The sequence below is a fragment of the Aythya ferina genome (assembly GCF_964211825.1).
Source record: "Aythya ferina genome assembly, chromosome: 5".
In the NCBI taxonomy this organism is placed as follows: domain Eukaryota; kingdom Metazoa; phylum Chordata; class Aves; order Anseriformes; family Anatidae; genus Aythya; species Aythya ferina.
The window spans coordinates 58,130,316-58,153,397 of NC_140301.1; the positions used below are offsets into that span (position 1 = coordinate 58,130,316).

General features: G+C 39.8%; 1 protein-coding gene across 9 annotated transcripts in view; it reads right to left on the reverse strand.

The window, feature by feature from the left end:
- SYNE2 (spectrin repeat containing nuclear envelope protein 2) overlaps positions 1-23,082 on the reverse strand; it is a 187,090-nt gene that overhangs the window by 146,070 nt on the left and 17,938 nt on the right. For all 9 annotated transcript variants that reach the window (XR_014694088.1, XM_084522802.1, XM_084522804.1 and 6 more), the window contains exons 2-14: positions 21,865-21,980; positions 11,214-11,275; positions 10,176-10,271; positions 9,832-9,909; positions 9,648-9,740; positions 8,196-8,377; positions 7,063-7,259; positions 6,487-6,584; positions 5,601-5,702; positions 4,729-4,866; positions 3,687-3,851; positions 1,963-2,075; positions 1,124-1,280 (exon numbers count right to left, since the gene is read on the reverse strand). Coding sequence is in view for 8 of the 9 variants with exons in the window: in XM_084522802.1 (XP_084378928.1) it covers positions 1,124-1,280; positions 1,963-2,075; positions 3,687-3,851; positions 4,729-4,866; positions 5,601-5,702; positions 6,487-6,584; positions 7,063-7,259; positions 8,196-8,377; positions 9,648-9,740; positions 9,832-9,909; positions 10,176-10,271; positions 11,214-11,275; positions 21,865-21,943 (1,560 nt within the window). In the remaining variant the exon portion in view is untranslated. The remainder of the gene's footprint in view (positions 1-1,123; positions 1,281-1,962; positions 2,076-3,686; positions 3,852-4,728; positions 4,867-5,600; positions 5,703-6,486; positions 6,585-7,062; positions 7,260-8,195; positions 8,378-9,647; positions 9,741-9,831; positions 9,910-10,175; positions 10,272-11,213; positions 11,276-21,864; positions 21,981-23,082) is intronic.

Genomic DNA, 23,082 nt, shown 5'->3' on the forward strand with positions numbered 1-23,082 from the left:
CCCTGCCTCAGATCAAGTAAGATCCAAACTAAGGACAGAAAGGGTCAGGAAAGAAGGAATGGGAGCAGATGAAGAGACTTGTGGTTTGAACATTCACTCAAGGAATGAGAAGGTTGGTCCTCAGCCCCTGTTAATCTAAGGTGCATCTCAACCCATAGCAAACCTTACACTCCTATGGGAAAGGTCCCTATATTTTATCAGCTTAAGAAAGACCAGAAATTACACTCATAGAAATAACACAATAATACGTATTTATGAAACCAACTGAATCAAGAAACTCAGCACAGGTTAATGCTGTAATCCCACCTCACCACAGGGTAAAGTTAATACTACTCAAGAAAACTGAGATTTTATAACTTCCTGTTGTAAAGATGATCTAGTCCAATGAAGGCTCCTTCCAACTGAGCTATTCTATTCTATTCACTAAGACGGAATTCTCAAGGAGTCCTGTTAACTGGAGAGGGGGCAAATTTTTTAATCTCTCAGAGTCTTGATGCATCTTTGGCAATACTTGGCGTAGGGTAATCCATCCTCATATATAGCCTCTATAGGCCTACATGTGGCATCATTTTGCCATATTTTTGCACCCCAGAAGCTGGGCTAAGCATAAAATATGACTAAACAAGACAACCGGGAAGCATAAGGAGGTAAGGAAGCTGGAAAAAGGAAAAGGCAACAGCTACAGCAGAATTAGCCAGCGCTGCCAATAATAGTTGATTTTGAAAATAGTAACTACTGAACTATTCCAGAGGCTTGTATGGATTTGAGCTAGGAAAGGACTGCTACTGCTGGCTCTATAAAAAGTCCAGAAAGAAAGAAATTTTCCCAGTAAAGAATTGAAAAGGGCAGTGAGAAAATTAGTCACAGTTGTATCCATTCCTCTAAACTGAAGAAAGAATGAATGTTTGGAGCAAAACTGGAGGACACAAAGGGAAAGAAAGCTTCTATGGAATGTATTTGCCCTCCTTTGTCTAAGTTCCAGAACTCAGAAACCTAACATGCTTCTGCCAACTTTCACAGTATCTTCATATGAGGATAGACACATGTTTAAATCAAAGAGAATAGATAGGAGAGGAAATATTATCAGGGTGTGATTATGAAATATGTATTATTTTAAACTTACATTCCAATTTTCTAGCAGTGATTCCACGGACTCTTTTGTCCCATATTTTATGTCCCAGATATTTAGCTTTAACATCACCTCATTGGCAATGGCTGAGCACAGTCCATAGTGATATTCAAGAAGGGTGTTGGAGTTTGTGAAACACGTATTGTTGAGTCTGCAAACAGTGAAATGTTCCAAAAGTTGACTCAAATCAATAGATGTAGAAGGCAATAATGTATAAGGGTTTTAGCCTAAAAACTCTGAATTACATATATTATATAAAAGCATCTTTTTTCATATGGTGGGAGGAACATTTTAAGATAACAGTTCACTTTTTTTAAGTAGCAGCACTTTTGAGTCAATATTGACTGCTAAATTTATGGAAAATCTTAAATGGTAAGAAAAGGTGCATCTGCTATCTGTATGTCAGAGGATCTCAGACTACAGATACAGATTCACTAGTAATTTTTTAGAAAATCCCCCAACATCTTAATAGGGTTGTACAATCTGTAAATCTCAGTGATTTTAAAAGGTGGAAATTTAAAACTGGACAGAGAATTCCCACCCACAGAAAAATCTTTATATTCAAAATATTTGTGCTTCCTACCCACAGTTGCACAGGGCACCTGAAAACCTCCTGCTAATGACCTTCATTTCGCACACATAATTAAGACTTTCATTGGACCAATGACTGGACCTGTCTGCTCTGCATGCCAGTCAATCTGTGCTTAAATGGAAAATGCTCTTTTTCTTCAAGGCACGGATAAATTATGTGCTTTGTTCAGAATAAAAGAGGAAGTCATTTGCAGAACTAGACCACAATAGAGTCAAAGTAGAGTGAATTTCAAGCTCATAACCTTCTTTTCATTTCCTCTAGCTTTTCAGGAACTACCAGCGGCATATTCTTCTCATCTTTATTCTCAAATGATTGAAGGGTGTCCAAGTGAGAATCAAAACAATCCATCAAGCCCTGGGGAGAAAGGGAAATAGTAAGTCATTCATTTCAATGCTAGAGTCACCTAGCATTGAACCTTGTTTGACTCTGCAAGTCACCTGCCATTGGAGTAAGAGCTATTAAGAACCAGTCAGCACAAGGCAATCTTTCAGTGCCGTTATTCATTAAAGCGCAATGAAAGTATTTATCTCATCCCCTTCTAAAGTGGATATTTACAGCAAAGCATAATTTCTCCTATCCCTGGGCATCTAGTTAAATATAAGGAAAGTGGAACTATTCTACCTATGCTATCATTTTTTTCCCCACTTTTACTACCATATTTAGAACAAAAATAAGTCATTTTAACAGTTTCAGGATATTGTTATTCTTTGCTATGTGATGGCAATTACTGACAGCAAAACCTGGTGAATAAATTTATTATATCACAATTGTTTAATGCTTTATTTGAATGTCCAATAGATTCCATTTAATAGCATGCTGATAACATGTCACATTAATTAGTTGTGAGCATTGGTGGGTAATATCCTGAATTTAGAGAGAAAGTACAATTTGCATCATGAAACACCACTGTAGCCACAAGACCCCTATATGAGCCATAATAATAAGACTGGTTTCAAGGAAGCAGGAGGAAAAAACTCTCAGCAGAATGTCTTCCCATTCCATCAAATCAGATTTAACAGAAATTAAGTATCGTGGGCTTCTTCTTCTTAAAAATAATAATGATTTTATCTCCGTGTACAATGGGGGGGGGGGGGGAAGAAAATCCTAAACCAACATCTTCCTCTGTCTCATTCTTACAAATGCTTTAACTGCTTATTCTGAAAACAAAAACCTTAGATCAAACGGCTAACATTTGGCAAAGCCATTATCAGTAGAAAAGCCACCTCTCATACCAGGAACTAACTAGCAACAGTACAAAAGAGTGGTATTATCAAGCCACTCACAAGACCCTCTAGATCCCATTCTTTCAAAATCATATCAATGACATGTCACAAAAACATCCAACTCACCCTTGTTCATACAAAAACAAGTACAGAACCACAATGATCAACCAGGCATTGACACACCTATGCTTTTTAAAGTTTTCAAACTCAAAAGGACATTTAAAATATTATCAGTGTAAAGATTTCAAGATCAAAATAAATAACTTGCACGATACTGAGGTATCAGAATACCTCCCATTGCTTTGAATGGAGTAACAGAGTGATTCAGCAAATACTTAACTTTAAATACATAAGCTGTGTGAACTCAGTGGAATGTAACCCTGAGCCCAAGTGCTTTTCTGAATAGATATGTATTAAGCATAGATTTAAAGATAAGGATGCAATTACCCTGTCTTATTACTTAACAAACAAGTTGCAGGAGCCACATAAAAAGAATGCCATAATTTATTCATTCAGTTAGCATTCAATTTTAATCTCACTCCAGTGAAGTCAGAAAACTTCCTTATAGACCTATGCAATTATTTAAATAAACTCATCAAAATCAAAGAGATCTTCAGAAGGGCTTTTCATCTTCAGAAGATAAACATACCTATACTACTTCCTAAAATGTCAAACAGTAATTCCATAACAAGTGCTTTGGTAGGTCAGACTGAAGCAGAATACTCCTTTGTGAGCAGCTTACCTTAAATATCACAATTATTTCTCTGAAGAGAGACATTGCTTTAAATGGGTCCTGCAAATCAGGCAAATCTTCGGCTTGCAGATGTTCTACCTCCTGAAGCCAGGCCTCAATGCCATCCAGAGGTGGAGGCAACATCTGGTCCAGCTCTGCTTTCCATTCATTAATCTTTAAAAGGAAAACAAGCGATTAGATTTGTCACCATTATTTTCTTCCCCGTCCCCAATATACAGACCTACGTTCTGTAAGCTGATGCTTTAGACACCCCAGAAAACAAAAACAAAAAAATCTGTCACCGTTCAGAAAAGGAGCTTCCAGCCGAGTCAGCTGCAAATCAGCTATGTTCACCTGAGACCCATGTTTTCTCCCCAGCCTGTCATCTCTGTAACACTACAGAGAACTTAGAGTTATTCTCCTCAGCTGGTGGCCAGCTCAAGGCCTGGCGACAGAGATGTACACTAAATTACTTGTGAAGTGAGAGGAACAACGGATGCTCTGGACAGCTTTCTATCCTGGGGACTGACAGATGAACATCCATAAAGAGCAATTACCAGCAAGACCCCAATGTATCCCCAGTTGCAACAGATGGAGGCAACACAGCCAACCTCACTGAAAAGCACTGGCCAAGCAGATCTAACTATATCACTACCCATGCCATGGGGAAGAGGGTATTATCACCCTTCTCCTGGCTGCATCATTATATGAGCCATAATTATGTCCCAAAAGAATCTTTTAAGCATAAACAAGCCCAAACCTTTGATCTGAAGACTGCTCAGAAATAATCGCATGCCATTTTCTGCAGACCTCTCACAGTCCTGATGCTCAGGAGGCAGAAGGGTAATACACAGCCTCCTTCTTACTCCTCTTGGGCACTGTACATCACTTAGCTTGTCAGAGCTTCAGGTTCAGGGTCAATATTGTTTTTATTAGTGCAAATAAAGTATCACCTCCCCACTTCTCCCTGTGCATATTCCTGGGGTAAACTTAGGCTTCTTCACCAAACTCATTCCCATTGGTAACAAGGTGAGCTAGAAATGCCTCTGACCTGAGCAACCAGTTTACTCCACTCTTCTCTCATCTGTTGCTGGCCTTCACTCAGCTCAGCTTCACTTCTTTTTGATGACAACAGGGGCAGGAACGCTTTTTTTTCTTGGTTAAATGCTTCCATAAATGACATCATTTCCTAGGAGCAGTAATTCATAGAAGAAGACTTAGACTGAAACTCATGAAGCCAAGTACTGGCTTTGAACATATTAGTATAAATTCCATTAATATCAAAGGTTGTGATGCATGGAAAGGCAAGAGTAAAAGGCAAGGTCTGAAAGTATAGGTGCCATTCACTAGCAAAATTTGTGTTTAACATCATGTCAGTGCCATCAGGACCTGGATCTCCTCTCCCACCAAGAGAAAGAGAAAATTCCTCCCTTAATGGTCTCCTGCAGACAATTTTATTACAAACTCTGACTACAATATAAACCAAAGGACATTCTACTTCAGGTACTATCTATAGCTAGCATTTGTAGTAACCCTCTGTTTCATTAGCTGGGAAAACCTGCCATTACTGTTATCACAGAAACAGAGAAACTGACTCTGAGAAGGGCCTAGGAGTTTGAATCGTGTCCAAGTCTTGAACTATGTCTTTTAATTAATTAGACTTTATCGTACTCTCTTCAAAAACCCTGTCTTTGCTCAAAAAACATAAAGCATATATCTGTTTTCTAAGAGAAATAATTTTATCCTATCCTTCCCTCTATCATTTGAGAGCATTTACCAAATTCATTGTCAGGTTTCCAACTCTTGTTAAAAAGTTTATTTAAAATTTAGGCTTAGGCAATGAAAGATAAAAGAGTTTATGTTTCTGGGAATATTTTTTAAATGTATTTTTGCAAAATCAGTTAAATACTAAATGCAACTTACTTTGTACTTCTGGTAATGTGTTTCATTCTCTGTGTCCATCAGCAACTTTGCTAACTTCTTCCCTTGCGCAGCCAACCAGCTCACAGCCTCCGTTAATTTTCCCTAGTAATTAGAGCAGAAAATTTAATGTTTCCATTTTGCAAGCCTTGTTTTTTAATTCACATTGTGCCATAAAATAACACATATTGAGTATTCAAAGCTAATGAGAAACAAATAATATTTCCTGGGGACCCTAACGAGCTTTGGGTCAGTCACTATTATAAAACAAGATCAAAGTCATAAAATTGGCTTCTGGATATATGAAGGCATCTTAAATAAAAGAAGAGACTGATTGTAGTTCTGTTGAAAGGAGATTATCGGTATGAAAATATGTGAATAGGCAATTAGTACATAAATTCTAATAGGAATATATAGAGAACAAGCATCTTGTTTTTCCAACCAGCATAGTCTGTAAGTGACGATTTCTGTCTGCTCTGAGCTATTAAATTTAAAGCTGGTTGTTCTGTACATTTGTAAATCTTTCTCCTCCCCAGTACTTGCATACACACTTGAGAGCACACACAAAGACAGCCAGGCTTAAAAATGTCCTCTTCAATAATTAAATGAAAAAAGAAAAAGAAAAAAACAAAAAACAAAAAACAGCCTGCACAGCATTTCCATCAGTATCATCAAAAATCTATCACACCGAGTGATAGCTACCATACAGGAGCATCAGAAGGTTCAAGCCAATTCAGCCCTGTCAGTGGCTAAATCAGAGGATCCAACCATGAAGGACAACAGTTACTGAGTCATGTTAGAAGCTGGGCAACAAAAAAGTACCACTATTCTTGGCATTTGTGAGGCAAATTAATTAAAAAATGCCTCAGTGATAAACCTCACAGCATACCTGCATGTCTTCAGTCTCCGGCATATTTCTGGAGTACTGCAAAAACTGAGCCACATACGTCATGATTGATTTTTCATCCGGGTTCGTAATGTCAATATCTACAAGAGTCAATATGCCATTTACATAATTATGCAGCCCTCTAGACTTGATCACATAATTACACACTATATTGCAGTTATTAAAACACATTACCATAAACATGTTTATTTTGCAGTAGCTCAGTTAATATACCACTGACAGAAATTAATATGTAATGAACATTTTTTCCTTGGGAATACTTCAATATAACATAATGAGCTAATGAACAAGTTTCTCCTATGAATGGGAAAGTTTTATATTCTTTCTTCAACATATTATTCCAGTGTATGGTGCCAATTCAAATATCCTAAAAATCCTAAGCACACTTTAAATGATATAATAAAGAACCACATTAGAGTTAGAGTATTACGGCAACGATCAATGTTTCATTTCAAACTTGAACACAGGCTTACTTTTTCCTCTATTACAAGTCAACACAGGCAGGATTATGTTAATCTCACTCCTTACAGCAAAGACATGAAAAAGCAGATCACTTACCTTCAGGTTCAAGAAGCCGTGGAATATTGAGCTCCAATTCTGCAATTCTGAAAGCCTCATCCAGGTTTTCCTTATTACTTCTGGCTTTTGCCTTCTCCAAATCAACTAGACCTGGTCTTAAAGCATTGATGATGGCTAAAAATGGCAGTCCGCTTCTCCAGCTTGACTTGAAGTCAGTCACACTGATAGAACCATGCCTATTCCAAAAACAATTAGAAACAAAATGTCACAACAAGTTTACTCAGATGTCCTATGTACGAGTTTAGAAATACATCATAAATTTGTTAAAATAGGGTACAAAACAAAACAAAGGAGTTACATAGAAACTTGGCACAAAATTTCTGCAGAAGTTGGGTCAGAAAACAATACAGACAGTACTACCAATCACTGCAACCATATATATGTGTGTGTGTGTGTGTAGTTTTATATATATATAGTACATAAAAAAGAAAATATATACATTACTTTTTTTTGCAGAATTACAGTGTTTCTATCCTACATTGCATTTCCAATATTCTTTCTGAATATCACCTTTGCTCTCACTGTCTACACATTCTATAATCTACAACGTATTCTACACAATGTAAGAATAAGCAAAGCACTGAAGTTGCTGCAATAGATGTGTTCTTATGCTCACTAAAATCCTTCTTGGCAATCCTGCAGTGTTTTGACAGAATGTTTGTAATTCTGTTTGTCTCACGTTCCACATCAGATGTGGGAATCCTAGAAATGCTACAGTTTCCATTTTTAAAAAATATAATTATTGAAAGTTTGTTAACCAATGCCAACCAAAAGGATTAAAACTAACAAATCATGTAAGCATTCTGCTAGACTTATCACACAGGAAACTGTAAGTCCCTAAAAGAGAAAAGTGAAACAAACCAATTTACATTGTAGTGTTTTATTAGTAGGATTAGCCTCACTTGATTATACTTAACGGGCTCATGTCAAAACATTTAGGGCCTGATTGACTCTAAAAGTGCTGATAGCATCATACAAATTTGAAAGTATTTTCTGCTAAGCTGTCACTAAGTAATGTTAAAAAAAAACAAGGCAAGGAAAAATACTCATTTAGAGAAAAGTAATGAACACAAAACGTAACACACTATTTGTAAGACTTGGATGGAACTTACAGTGAACACTGATCTTTTGCCCACAACAAGAGAGCCTTTGTAGCAGATATCTTCCACCGTTCCTTAATTTTAGCACTTTTTTTAGCTGATCTGCTTGCCTTTGGAGAAGAGTCAACAGTACTTGAACAATCAAGAGAAGGCTGATTGTAAGTGCAAGCAAGTGTCCTGGCAAGTTCTTCAATCTATCAGGGATGATGGGAGAGTTTAATCAGGTTTCAGTAAAAACTTACCAAGACAGCAACAACAGAAAACCACAGAGAATTAGAAAGGACTCAATTACAGCAGTAATAGCAGTCCTCTGCCCCCAGAGCTCACATCATCTTTCCCAACCATTGCCAAATTTTATCTGTTCAAGATGAATTATTTCCTGCTGAATCATTAGCTGATTTTTTTGGCAGGAAATATTCACCCAAGACATCCATGGGATACTGTGGGTACCAGCACTGGCATCGAGGCACCTCCTCAGTCAGTGCACTTTCCTACTTCTACCAGTGCATGTAGCCCTTGGTAGCTGTGCTTTGTGCTGTCATGTCTTGTACTAGGCATGTTGAGATGTTGCCTGCTCACTCAGAGTGCAGGAAAACCTAATCAATGGGCCTCAGAGATCTACAGTTGGTTAAAGAGGCTTGGCTTACGTAAAAAGATAATGCATACAGCCATGTGCAGCACAAGAACCACAAGTACCAAAGTACCCTCGCCAAGAAAAATGTGGGCTACACCTACTACAGTCAAATAACTTTGCTTCTTGACTCCTTCCTGAGCCCCTGTCACCAGCTCATCCCCAGTGCATCTATGCTAATTCACTGTGGGGCTCTTGCTAGAAGATAGTTTGGCTCCATCATTCTCTACAGTTCTACAACAGGACTCCAGCAAGGCCTTGTGCTTTCAAACACCCCTTCCACCCCATAACTTCATGCCACACAAGATGCACGTGCAGTATCTTGTGTAAGAAACATCACTACAACAGCTTTCATATTATTTCAGGTACCTAGTGCTGAAAAAAAACAAATAGCAAGAATTACAATAGCAAAAATTGTGAGCACAGCCAACACTGAATGAAGAGGGGTCTGCCCCTGAGGGAGATGGATGTGAACCACTTTGCACTACTTGCTCTATTTGGTGTTCTATTTAGAGCTTAATCATTACAGGCCTTAGACACATTAGGCAAAGTTTAGCCCATTTTTCAACTAGTTATTGAAAAAAACCTATGCATGCTACCATTTTCAATTAGATGTTGTTCATCAAGCTGTAACATTGTCATTGCATTGGAGAAACCACTCAGAGACACAGGCAAGATGCACTGGTGCATCTCTTCTCTGAGTTGTCACTTCAAGATGTCAGAAAATTATCTGTTTTGTACTAATTCATCTGTTTGGGCAACCACGTATGTCAACACATTTTTGTGCTCTTTCCCTCTACTGAAATATTCCCTTACGTTGCTGAAATACTTACATGAAAATGAAATATAATTGTCCAAATTAGGCCAAGCACAATGGAAGGTTTTCCTTCAATAATGTCAGCAACATGAATATTTATGAGCTTGAGCTAGTGGGGAAAAAAAAGGACCATTGTTAACAAAGAAAATGTTCCACCAGCTAAGCGGTCTTTACTTGTGAATTTTTAAGTTAATACTCACTGATTTGCTCCTTAAAAATGTCAAGGCATTTTCTATGTTGCTTCTGCACTGAAAGGTATTAAATCCTTTTTCCCGTGGCTGTGAAGCAAGAAGATTTTGTTACAATCTGAGCAGTAAAAATTCATTTTATTTTCATTTTGATAAGGAAAGTCTTGAAGTGATTTATGAATGACTAGAATAACTTCTTTCACTGTGTTTCAGTGTCTATGATGTAAGATTAAGTTACTTCCAAATAGTTCTGTGACTCCAGAGGGATCGCTCATGATCTCACAACTTAGCATATCCAAAATTCTCTTCTGGGTTTGACAAAGTATTGAGTTAATATTTGTATTGTTCTGCCTTACCAGATGTTGACCTGAAAGAACTTCCAACAGATCCAAAAGCATATGTCCTTGCTGTATGTCTGTATACAGGTCTGAGATAACAGAAGGAGGTGTATGCTGCAAAATAAATTTCAGTGCTGATCACACCATCTTTAGCCATTTTGAATTCACCACACTATAGAACACAGCAGATTGTTCTACTTTATTGTTAAAATAATATTGTTAGCATCTTTTTTTTTCACAATAAGCTGAAATATAAATCCTGCATGTAATCAGCTATATCCTGCTCATTCTAACCCACTACTACATTTGTTTCTTATTCTCTCTTGCCCTGTCTCTGAGTTTTCTAAAAGTTTATATTAGGCCTTATTTTCCAGTATTTGTTATATTTTTTGAGGAGGTATGTTGCAAAAAACAGTAACTTTGTACAAAAGGAAAGTTATGAGCAGAGCTTAATTCATTTTTTGACTTCCTAATCAATGTACCCTGAGTACAAATTTGACTATAGGGCATAACTAAATCCTCACTCTTTTCATCCACTTGAAAACATCATAAACCTATCATGAGCTCAATGGCTTCTGCTCAAGTAGGAACCAAAACAGGACTTTTTACCTGAACAAGTCAGAGACCCAACATATACTGCTCAAACTGCTTTGTGAATACACCTACACTACTAGGCCATCCGTCTTAATAAATACTAGTCCCATTAAACTCATGTTCTTGGATTGCATAAGAGAAAAATACTTCTCTAAACACAGTAAAACTAATCATAAATATAGAACCTCATAAAACGCTGAGACATGTGCCACAATCTAGCAAAATGTTTCTACCCAGTGAGAAAGATACTGTCATCTACTTACAAACTCTCTCTTAAAAACCTCTTTGGATTACTACCAATGTAACACCTATTAAACAAATACTTTCCAGGAGTTTATTTTTCCAGACGCTACCTAAAATCTTTAATTAATTTTGTTTATTCCAAAAAAAGTCAATCTCCACAGAGCACATCTTAAACAAAAAGGCAAAAAGCATGTCTTTGCTGAAGAACACCATTCTTACCTTTGACAATATTGAATTTATCCAGGTAGTGAAGGTTTTCTTCTGAGTACACTCTCGTTGCACTGGGGAAAAAAGAAAAGAAGCAATGGTTAGTTAAAAAAAATATAAGTTTTTCTTTTTCAAAAATCTAAGATCTCTTCTTCCAGATATGACACTAGATACAGTTTAGTATTAGTTTTCCTCAACTCTTATTTTCCTAGTGGTATTTCCTTGTTTGCAGAGATGGTAACACAAGGATCTCTGCAACCATCAGCGACTACTGGATGCAGCAAAAATCTCAGCAAATGCAAACAGTGGTGTGAACGCATCATCCTACAGTGTAATCCATCTGGAATAACTCCATTCATTCCTAATTGCTTGTTAAAAAACTCAGAACAATCATCAGTACGACATCCATTCCTGTAACTCAAGAAAATCTGTGCATGGGGCTGGGTGATGAGACCAGGAGGGATGCTAGGGTTAGGTGATGCATGCACATCTGTAGGTGAAGCCATACAATGAGATGTCTTGGCTAGCTGAAGGGATGGATAGAGATATTAGGATGTTGTTGGGAAAATTACCCTCTAACAGCATTTATTTCACTAATAAATAGCGAAAAAGTGAAATAGGCCCTCCCTCGAGTACAGAGTGTGACCAGGCCACTCAGGGATCCAGCTCATCACCCAGGTCCTGTAGGCTGTTATGCAGTGAAAAAACTACCACCAGTTGTGAAGGGAGATAAAAATTATTTAAGCCGTGGTTTCAAAAACTGGAATATTTAAACCATTTCTCACACAAAGCTACAATTCAGAAGTGGGGAAAGCCTTTCTCTGTGGTTTGTGGGTGGCAGAGATAAAGAAAATCTCTTTCTTTGCCTGGTTTCACTTCGCCGCAGATATCAAGCTGCTCATCCCGTTCCCCTGATAGCACAAAGGCTGAGCAGCACACAACCAGGCAAGCCCCCTGTGGTGGTTTTACTCGGGTGGGCAGCCGAGTTCCACCACGGCCACCTTCTCACTCCCCCTCCTCAAAGAAGAAGGGGGAGAAAATACAACACAAAGAGCTCAAGGTTTGAGATAAGGATGATTAAATTAATATTGTGCAGCAGTAGACACAACACTGGAGTGATCCCAGTGCTGTTCTAGCTACAAGTGCAGAGCACAGCACTGTATGGGCTGCTGCAGGGAAAGTTAACTCCATCCCAGCCAGAGCCATCACACCCCCCTATCTGCCTCCAGTCACATCCTGACCATCACACGATCCCTCCCAAGAAAAATGCCCTTCCCCGTCACCACAAAAAGCATAAGTCTCTGCTGTCAGTGTGCACACAAGCCCGAGGTAAGGGTCGGTGTTGGCCGCAGAGCTGACAGCCTTTCGACCTTCACCACTAAGCCAGGAGCTGCATAGGCCCCGCTGCCTGCACAACCCACAGCGCGTCAGCGCCGGCCATCCCAGTGGCTCTGTGCGTGAACACAACCTCTTTTTTTTTTTTTCTCCCCTTCCGCATCAGCTTTGACTGCAAGCATTAGGGTTGGCTGCTCAAAAAGCAGGCCAAAAAGCACTGCCTGCCCCAGGGACCTGCCTGGAGCTACAGAAGGGCGGTCGTCTCCTCCCTCTTCCCTTCCCCCTTACCATGTGAATAAACACCCAGAAGGCTGCACTGGTTTCACACAGACACTACAAAGCACATCAAATAGACTATTAACTGAGGGAGGGCAAGCTTACACTGGTACAGGAGTCGATCTTTAGGCTGAAGCCACCACCTTCAGCCTGTGCCAGCCACACAGCCCACCCATGTGTCCCCTTCCCCTGCAGAGGCAGATGCCCGGCCTGGCCCCTCTATGTGTGGCTACACGGCTGCCCCAGGCATGGTTCCTGCCCCTCCTGTCTGCTTGCCTCTAGCCTTCCCCTCAGGCAGTGAGGAGGCAAGGAGTGACTGGTGGGAGAGGTGGAAAGCAGACAGATAGCACGAGGCCTCTCCCTGCTGCTCTGGGCAGCCAGGAGCAGAGGATGGGGCTTTGGGAGCTGCAGTCAGCGCAGTGCTGATGGGTGGTGGGATGCCAGCTCACTGCCTGGCTGGGGAGACATGAGAGGACATTATGTGTCTCACCATGGTGAGAAGCCAGGGCTGGGTGCAGCTCTAGCCTCACCTCATAGCTCCCTGAGGACTGGCGAGTGGTGGGGAATGCTGAGGTAACGCATCCCACTGCGGCGGAAAGGCAACAAGAGACTCTGGGCAGGCAGTCAGCTTGCAAGAAGAAACTAATCTGGGGGGATCGGGTGAGGTTGAACAGCCTCTTCTGCCCCCAAAAATCATGCTCTTGCACAAAAAATTAACATGAAGGGGTGTTTAACATTATAAGAGAAGTGCAAAACTGCTCAGCAATAGATATGTGTATTTGTGTAGGCCGGGATGGATGAAAGACACAAAATACATCAAGCACCTTGTGGGAAAAATAAAAACAAAAAACCCATCACTGCTCCGACCATAAAAATGAAATGCCACTTACAGGGAAGCACTACGTGTTTAATGAGGCTCAGGGAATTTGGCAAAGACAAACCCAAGTCCTGGGTGGCTTCACATCAGCCAAGACAGCCTGTATGGCTCACCACGTGCGAACTCGCAGTTTCATCAGCTGGCAGAGCAGAGAGAGCTGCTTAAGAAGATGGCAGCGTCCTGCTCCTAACCTTCCAGCTGACCCAAAGACCTCCTGGCTCACCAGGTGGGCGAACATCAAGAAAAACGTTCATGCATTATACGCATCAAGTGCTGTTGTGCGTCTCAGAGCTGACAGGTCTTTTAACACTTCTCCTTTAATCTATAATACCACAGTCCTGAGGGAGCGTGAAGCAGTCGATTTCCCCTGCTTGCTCAACTGTTTTATGCTTCTTTTTAAATTACACAGACATGGTGGCGAACAATAAGATCAGGATAGTCTTAAAGACATGGATAAAAATGTGATCTCAAAATTTAGTTTTGTTTGGAAAACAGAAAGTTATTGCAAATGTGCCACACAGGCCAGTCAGTATCACAATGCCAGCCTACAGGACATAAATAGCATGGAGCTAGTGCATTCGTGTTAGCACAGGACCCAACCACACCCTCTGCTTGAATACCCATGCAGGAGCCATTCCAATTACCTAATGAGTGATTATTGAGTAGCTGCGCTCAGTTTTATCAGGAAGGCAAGGCTGGTATTTCTGGCACTTGAAAAGGGGCAGAAAGCAAATATTAAATACTTTGCCTGACGTCAGTGACTCTCCAGCTGTAGCCCTTGCCAAAGGCTGCTACTGATCTGCAGAACTTGCTTTTGGGGTTGGTAGTAGAAAGACCATCAGGATGAGGATATTTGGTCTTGTTTTGGTTGAATCTCTCCATGTTAGCATGCATACACATTACAACATGTGGGCCAGATACTGCAAGTGTTGATTCACACGGGCGGCTCTCAGGCAAACACCTCACATGGCAAAGGACAAAGCAGTTACTTTGCTGCGCACACCTAAGCGCAACTTACACCCCCATAACCCACAGCTGCTGCTTAATTCAAACACCAAGCTGCTTTTCTGGCAGCCTCAGCTGAAGCCTGGCTTGTTTTACTACCAAAATAAAAATATATATCCACATGAATCAATAACAAAATTCAGTGCCTGCCAATGCCTCCCCCGACGGCAGTGCAGCAGTCTCTCTCTTTCCATCTAGCCCACACAACGCAGCTCATTACAGATGTGTTTCTGGCACAGCAGCAGGCGGTTTTATTTCAATTTTCAGGCTGAGTGTATTTTCCCCTCCCAGCTACCCCTGACTTTACTCCTCAGAGGCTCTAATGATTTAATCAAGGTCTCAAATTCTTATCTGTACCACGTGGTTAATTAATACGGATTTTTATTTTTATGAGGATGAATGGATTCTTTGTCAGGCCTTTTTATAGGACTCTAAGTGACCTTGGTTTTATCTTGTCCTAGTTTACAAGATATCAGTGACCCAGAACAGAAAAACTATCAAAAAATCCTGATCATTTACTTCACTTTGGGCCAAAACTCACCAAGACACAAAGCAGATCTGAGAGAACAAAATAAGAACCTGCTAATCTGGAAACATCCAAAATCTATCACATTTCTCTTCACATTTTAAAGCTAATCTTCAGAACAACCCTTCAGAAAGGAATGACATAGAAGAAGTGTGTCACATAGACTAGCTGAAAATCAATAGGCTCTGTTGGACAATGACTGTTTTATCCCGTAACAAGCTATCAGCCAGTGCTACAAAATAGGCTAATCGTTAAGAGCTGGAGCATGGGACATGACAGGGACTGCAGCAGGGACCACAGCAGTGCTGATTTCTCCCAAGAGAAAGAAGAGGAGGAGGCAGAAATGTCACCAGCCATGATTTGCTCTCAGCCTTCCTCTAAGAGTGATACAGAAAAGCCAGAGTTAAAATTAACCTCCTCTCCACAGCTGCCTTTCATGCCTTCTTTCCTGACCTGGGAGATGGCTCCAGGGAAACTGCTACCTCTCCCTCAGCAGCAAGCTGGGGGAAGCAAACCATGGCAGCGCAGATGTAGCCTGTCCGTCCATGCCTGTTAAAAAACATCAACAAACAGCTAAGAGGTTTTCTTCTATCATAAAGAAGTGGTACCTCACTGCCAGTGAACCATTTACAACTGCATGGCCTTTTTTTCTTTTAAACTCAAGCAATTATTTGAAATTAATGAACACAACCCTGTCTGTCACCCTCCCATCTCTGTTTTGACAGATGGAATTACCACTTGTGTATGCTATTTTTGCATCTTCCTTCCACCCTTCAGGTCACCCAAGGCTACATGCACAGGAGCAAGCAGTATAGCTCAATTGGAGCAGGAGATCAGAAGGTGGTCAGAAGCTGGAGCACCCACATGTGTCAGGGGAAGAAAGTTTGTACTCAACCAGCTCTAGCTTGAATGCCCATAGGTATCCAGGGTATCTTTTTGGAGCATATATTTCAGTTTCATCCAAAATAACCATTTCCACACTCTGACAATTCAGCAAAATAAGCTAGAGGATGGCCAGCAGGGATAACTTGGTGAGCTCCTTCCAAACACCACTCCTACTTTGATGTAAAACATCCAGCAGGTACATGAGTAAACGGTAGGAACTATTGGAAGGACTGCTACGTATTTCTCAGCCGGGACAGAGGGTGAGGAATTCAGCCCATTACATTGTTTCTTCTCTTTCAGCCCGTAACACAGCTTCATTTACAGCAGACAGGAAAGCAGGGGAAAAGGAGTTATTTCCAGCATTTATGTTCTGTAACATGGTGTTAAGCAATTAAAAACAAACACGGTATTTTTTTTCCCCTCAAGATTAAGTGGTTTATCCAAAGCCCAATGAACGGGATGAAAATATTTCTACAGAAAAGGGTCTTTTCAAATCCAAGTACTGTATAAGCTAATTAACTACTACGTGTCTGTGCAGCAAGCGGGACCTTTCCTTTCTATGCTATCTCCTTTCAACCTCCTTTTCCTTTTGAAAGCAAATTATCCAGTTTATCGAAAGTGTTGCTAACTCAGGAAGCCTGTTCGAACTGCATATTGCCCTCCTGGCTTTCTGAAATATTTTTGCTCCTCTCCCTGCCAGGATCCTGGAGCAGCTCTGAGTCACCGCTGTGTTTACTACAACAGCCCCCGAGGGAGGCACTGCAGTACTTGGGGGCACAGGCGGGGGCTGTAAGTGAAATTCTTCAAGAAAATAAGTCACATCATTTAGGTATCAACACACCTCTACAGATAAGGGCTTAAGTGGCTTTTCTAACATTTTTTAAACAACTCAAGGTGGAGCAGGGACTTGAACGTAAGTGACCTTCAGCATCCTATAGTGGTGCCTCAGAAGCGACCCGTTCCTTAGTCACTGTAATACCAGTTTTTAACCAGTTATGCACCCGACGATGCCTTTAACAAATGGAAATTTATCTAACAGGGAACACATTTACCCAACTTTTTTTTTTTCATTAGGCAAGATAAACAGACAGAAATAATACCCACAAGTGATTTTTTTTTAAGCCAGTCTCATGTGTTGGCTGCCTCTCCAGTGGCATCAGCCCCGTCACATGCCGTGACGCCGCACAGTTACGGGAACTGCAGACCAGCTCCTCACCCGGGCATAAACTGCAAAGTAAATTGCACTGCAGCTCCTACGGGAGCTTTTTGATTTGTAAAAGCCACCCTTGACAAACCATAAGCATGGACTTTTTGATCATTCTGTTTTAAAAAAACAACAAGAAGCAACAAACAAATGCGTTCACCAGCCTCAACAGATGAAGCATAAAGCTGGAATGAAATTAAAAAAAAAAAAAGGTTGGATAAGAATTCTTATTATCCCTGACCTCTGGAAGAATTAAGCGTGCCTCAGAGAGATATCCTCCTTTAAGTCAATTACTCAGAGATAAGTGAAATCTACTCCAAGTTCCACAATAAAATCCATACATACATATCACAGCATTTAATTTCAGTTGAAGAGAAAATGGATTTTTGATCATTCCTAGTGGGTATGACCTAACTGCATGAGAATAGCATAATTTACTTATCTCATTAAACATTCTTCAAAAAGTCTCACCAGCCACTTTGTTATGCTATCCTTTGGGTTACAAACAGTAACGTGCACGCAGGTCAATAAGCAGAGCCAAAAATTAAGACCCCTGCAATTAATCAAACAGTCAAGCAAGTGCATGCCCCAGACTCTGAGAGCTAAGCACACACTCTTGTGTCTGAATTAGCTCAGCAAGTGTGCAAAGAAAATGGAAAACAACATTCTGCACAGGTTCGGTGGAAAAGGCCACACCTAGGGTCTGCTGTCCCAGGCAGGAAAGGGAAAGGATTCATGCATGGAAGGGAAGGTGAAGGTTGCATCGTCCCCAAGGTAAAGAGATTTAAATCCTGAAGGCAAAAAATATCTCCTGCTCCAGAGCAGAACAAACCTGCTCAGTTTCTGATGTAGCCACTCACCCATGAGTGGCTGCACCGTCCCCTCGCTGCAGCCCCACGCTCACGCTCGTCAGCAAGCAGTGAAACATCTCCAACAGCTCTCAAAATGCCAAAAGCCCCTTGGCCTTACCAAAGGAGAGGTGCCTCCTCATTTCAGGTAGCTGAAAACTATTTTGGACCCCAACTGTGCCTTTTCCATTTACAGAAGGCCGAGCACCAGGCTGGACACCTCTTTGGGGGAAGTTATGGAAGGAGACACAGGACAGGACTCCTGCACTACTCCTGCGCTCATGGTCAGCGAGCCCCTGAGCTCCTGCCTGCTCCCTCAGTATCCACAAAAAACATGGCTTCAGGTTCCAAAGACATGCCACAAAACAGCATCCCTCTGGAAAGCATCCTCTGTTCACCAAAACATTTGCAGCCTACCTGGCAGGAGCAATCCTTCCCTTAAATATTACCCCACAGAAAGCACCCAGAGCGGGTCCAGCTCCAAGCTTTTTGCCTGCACCGTTAGGTGGCTGTGAAAGGACACAAAACAGCTTTGCAGCTGCCCTAAGTTCTGCTGCATCCAAAAACCAGGAGAAAGATGAAAGGTGCTGGAGGAAAGGGCACAAATTATATTGATCTTATTCTAATTTCATTTGATTATCTATGAAAAAGGGAAGGAAAAAAAGAACAGAAAGAAAAAGAAGCCCTAGTCCTGACATCATGCAATTTCAGTTTTCTTGGCAAGGAGGAAGGGGGGGTAATTGTTTCTGTTCTGGCTGTTGAGATCATCTTGAAAAGTGGAAAAAAGAGCTACATATAAATCTTAAAAGATACATATATAAAGGTTTATACTCTTGCTGCTCTTACTTCAGCCTCATAATTTTGCAACTACAATCATTTGAAAAAGTCTGGAGTTGGGAACATTAGAAACCATATTGCTGTAATTTCTTCACCTATTTTCTTCCTGTTTTTAAAGCTTCATTACATCTCCTTAAATATTTAGCTGGAAAGATGCATTAAGAACAAAATTGCATTTTTACTTCTGTTCCAGTGACTTTCTTTATTGTACACTATTAAGAAAAGTGAATGTTCATCCTTGAACGCTCTTCTACCTGAAAACCCACTAACAGAAATCCCACTAAAGCAGGTTTGTACAATTTTAAGCCACTGGCATTAATTTAATAGGCTCTGTAAAATAATTAGATCTACTAAGAAGTAACCTCTTTATTATTTTAAGGTGGTGGTTCTTCCTCCCTTTCTTTCCTTTTCTTCCCAAAAGTGCACAGGTCTCCTCACAGAAGATTTTGACCTAAATCACAGTAAAATCTTATCTAAACAAAGTGTTTGGTTTTACTTACAGTAGGAAAAAAAGCTAACCATTTTGTTACATTTTTTAGGCATGTAACTTCACAATTACCAAACTGAAGGGTTAATTAGGACAAGACCCACTGAATGTGCCAGACAAACATGGTAACACGGTAACTAGACGCCATTCAGAAATAATAGAAGATTGAAGACCTTAAATGTGGAATAAAATAAGAGCAATCGAGACTAAATCTCATGCCTACTTTTTTCTCCTGTGTCAACTATTTACACACAACTCCAGTTATGCTATTATATAACAATGAATATACTCTCAAGCTATAACCTAACAGCTTGAGAAGCAGACCATAACCAGTATTACAAACATCTTTAATCACCCACAAAGTGAGCTGCTTTTCAAGATAAGAGCAGCCTTTCAATGAATCTGACATTTCTCTAACATTTGTCCTGGTGAACCTGACGATTTACAGTAATCAAAGTCTGTCTGCTTTACAAATCTAATCCCATGATTCTTATCACGTAAAAAAAAAAAAAAAAAAAAAAAAAACAAAACACCACAAACAAATAAACAAACAAAACCAGCTTTTCATTGAGTGACCCTATTAATATTTCATCTTTTCTACTATAGATCTGCAGGTAGGTTTACTAATGGTTTCTGTACATCGTGTCAGGGAACATGTTTTATGTGCTTCATCACAGCTGCACTTCCATTTGCCTGTTTGACCCAGACACATGCTACAGCATCACTGCTCAATACAGATGTGTCTGCACCGTTTGTTGCATCTTCAGTAATTAGAAAAATTGCTTATGTCACTTATAAGGTATCTCTCCAGCATCCAAGCACAAACAGCTTGGCTCCAGATTTGCACTGTGTTCATGTCAGCATAATCTAGGAGCCCAAATTATTACAGCACAGAAGTATTATTTAGTCATTTCAATTTTAACAAGCAGGGCTCTTTTAATTTAGATATTGATCAAAAAACACTACTTTCACCCTACCTATCTGACTTTTCAGAAAACATAATAATTTCAAAATAAAACTTTTGTCTTAAATCCCAAGTAACTAATTTGTTATCTGCTGCCTTAAAACTGGACAGTGTTTCCCAAACACATTTCATAACTACCAAAAGCCGAGTTTGACAGGCACAGGACATGTGCGTCTGTCTGTGTTTGGTGCTACAGCCAGACTAGCTCCTGCTAGGAGTTTTTGCATGCTTTTCAGAAAACATAACACTAAAACAAGTGGAAGAAAATTCACCATTAAAGACATTTGGCTTTAGACCACTGTTAACACTCACTCATCAAAACACATGGCTTCAATGACAATATTAGTGCAAATATGGATTGAAAGTGACTTGTAAGAATATTCTTTTGCACCATCTGTCTTAAGCATATTTACTCTCAACTAGGCACTATAGTCATTTCATTGAAAGTGATCTAAAAGGAAATAGCTCTGTGGAAACATGACTTAGCCCATCCATCCTAAAATAACCAGGCTTTAAACACATTGAAAACAGGCTTTCCAGCAGTTATCATCCTGCTGCCTAGACTATTGAACAGACCATGAATATTTTCATGAGTACGTTCAGAGCAAAATCAGTCTTTCCAGGAAATTCTTATAGAATAAAATTAAACGCAAGATTAAGGAAAATGCAGAAAGACTATGTGATAGGCCAGCTCTAATGCACTGATTAGCTCTTAACTGTACAGGTAGCTGCCATTAAAATAGAACAATTAAAAATCACTACACGAATGCTTGCTTCACTCAGTCAATAAGTGAAAGCAAGTGAAAACAAGATACAGCTCATTGCAAATAAGGATGAATGATGAAAGACTTTGACCTGTAAGAAATTTGTTTAGAAGCCACAAAAATTTTCTGCTTGTTTTGGCCATAAGCTATCTTTCTACATGTGTATGTGATAAAGTAATAAGGTTGAAAAATAAATAAAACGAAAAGAAATGAAACAAAATAGTACTGTAGTTAATAGCCTCATTAAGACAGCTCAGTGCAACCAACTAATTGTCAGCAAATTGAAAACAAGGAAACTAATCAAATACCACAAATGTTTTCATGCTGGCAATTCCCTTGAAAACAGTTTACAGTAACATGTATTCTGAGTAACAAAGCATAAGAACCAGTCAGAACATCTGCACCAAAAAAGGCAACAGCTCTGCAAATACCATGAGAAAGTACTACGAGAGCTGTAATCTTTCATTTCTGAGTTGAAATGTTTTTCACCAAACAGGAACATCAGAAAAGAAACACTGACAAGAACAAATTACACCGATCATAACACTAGTTTTATATTTTAACAGGTTTCTCAGAATTTCCTTCAACCTGTGCATGGTCACAGGTTTTACCAAAAACTCACATTAAAATGGCACAGAAAACTACAGTAACCTACCTTGCAGCGACAGATGGAGATCATCTATTTCGGAGGAAGCCTGCTCCTCTGTTGAGGGAGATGACTGCATTGATGCCATATTAAATCCTATGGAGATTCTTCACTCAATTTCCAAACTGAAATTTAAATAAATTAATAAATAGATTAATTAACCACTACAGTTTTACAGTAAAATTGCTGATATCAAAGATCAGGCATGCACAGAGACATGGGTTTTGTTTGGGCTTTTCTTCTTTTTTTCTGTAGCTCACATGTAATAAAGTGTTGTAATGTTCCTACTACATGAATCAAAGTTTTTGTCCCTTGGCTTGCTCACTTTATTTTTGATGGGGGCCAGCAGTACTTCACAGCACAAACCACAGACTTAAGTGCACCTAGCCATCAAAACAAAAGCACTATGATTAGGAGAATTCAAACTCTGTCTCTTTCTTTAAGAAAGCCAGATTGAAACAGGCACACAGTGCCTTCAGCAGATTTGCTGCTGACAAACCTCCAAGGTTTTCTTCAAATCTTTGTACTTTTCTTCCTGCCCAGATGATTGTTGCAGAATGGAAAAAAAAAGAAAAAAAAAAAAAAAGCAGAATCTGCAGATTCAGTTGAAATGAAAAAGCAGCAGTTAACACAAGTGGAGAATCACAACTGCTGATTCTACCTGGGACTTTTGTTACTTCTCATCCCCTATGAAGAAGTCTTTTTCGTAGCTCCTCTATTTTCCTCTTCCTCGATACATTCCCTATCTCCAATGCAATTTGTGTGAATGAAATGCCCTGACTTTCTTAAAAGTATAACACTATTTCTGCTCCTGCAGTAGTAATATTGTTCAATTTGCCACTGCAGGATACTGAACTAGAGGCTCTTTTTTTTTATGAAGAACTTTAAACAAGTTCAAAAATTAATAAAGCTGAAAATTAAATAAGTACTTAACTTAAGCAAGCTTTGTTACCTAGAAACCTGTACCCTTTCCTTCAGAAGAACTAGGATTAATACACCAGATTCTAGCAATTCATTCATACATCAAAATACAGAGTGTGAATAGATGAGCAAAGAAATACAACATTAAAGAATGCCAGTGAAATTTTCATTCAGTCCCTTGTGCATATATGAATCACGATGCAGTCTCTGGTTACTCCACTGTGTACTACTTTTCCTCACTCCCTGCACAGAAGGAAGACCACTCATTTAATGAGGAGCTATTCAATGCTTTGTTTTCCTCTTCCT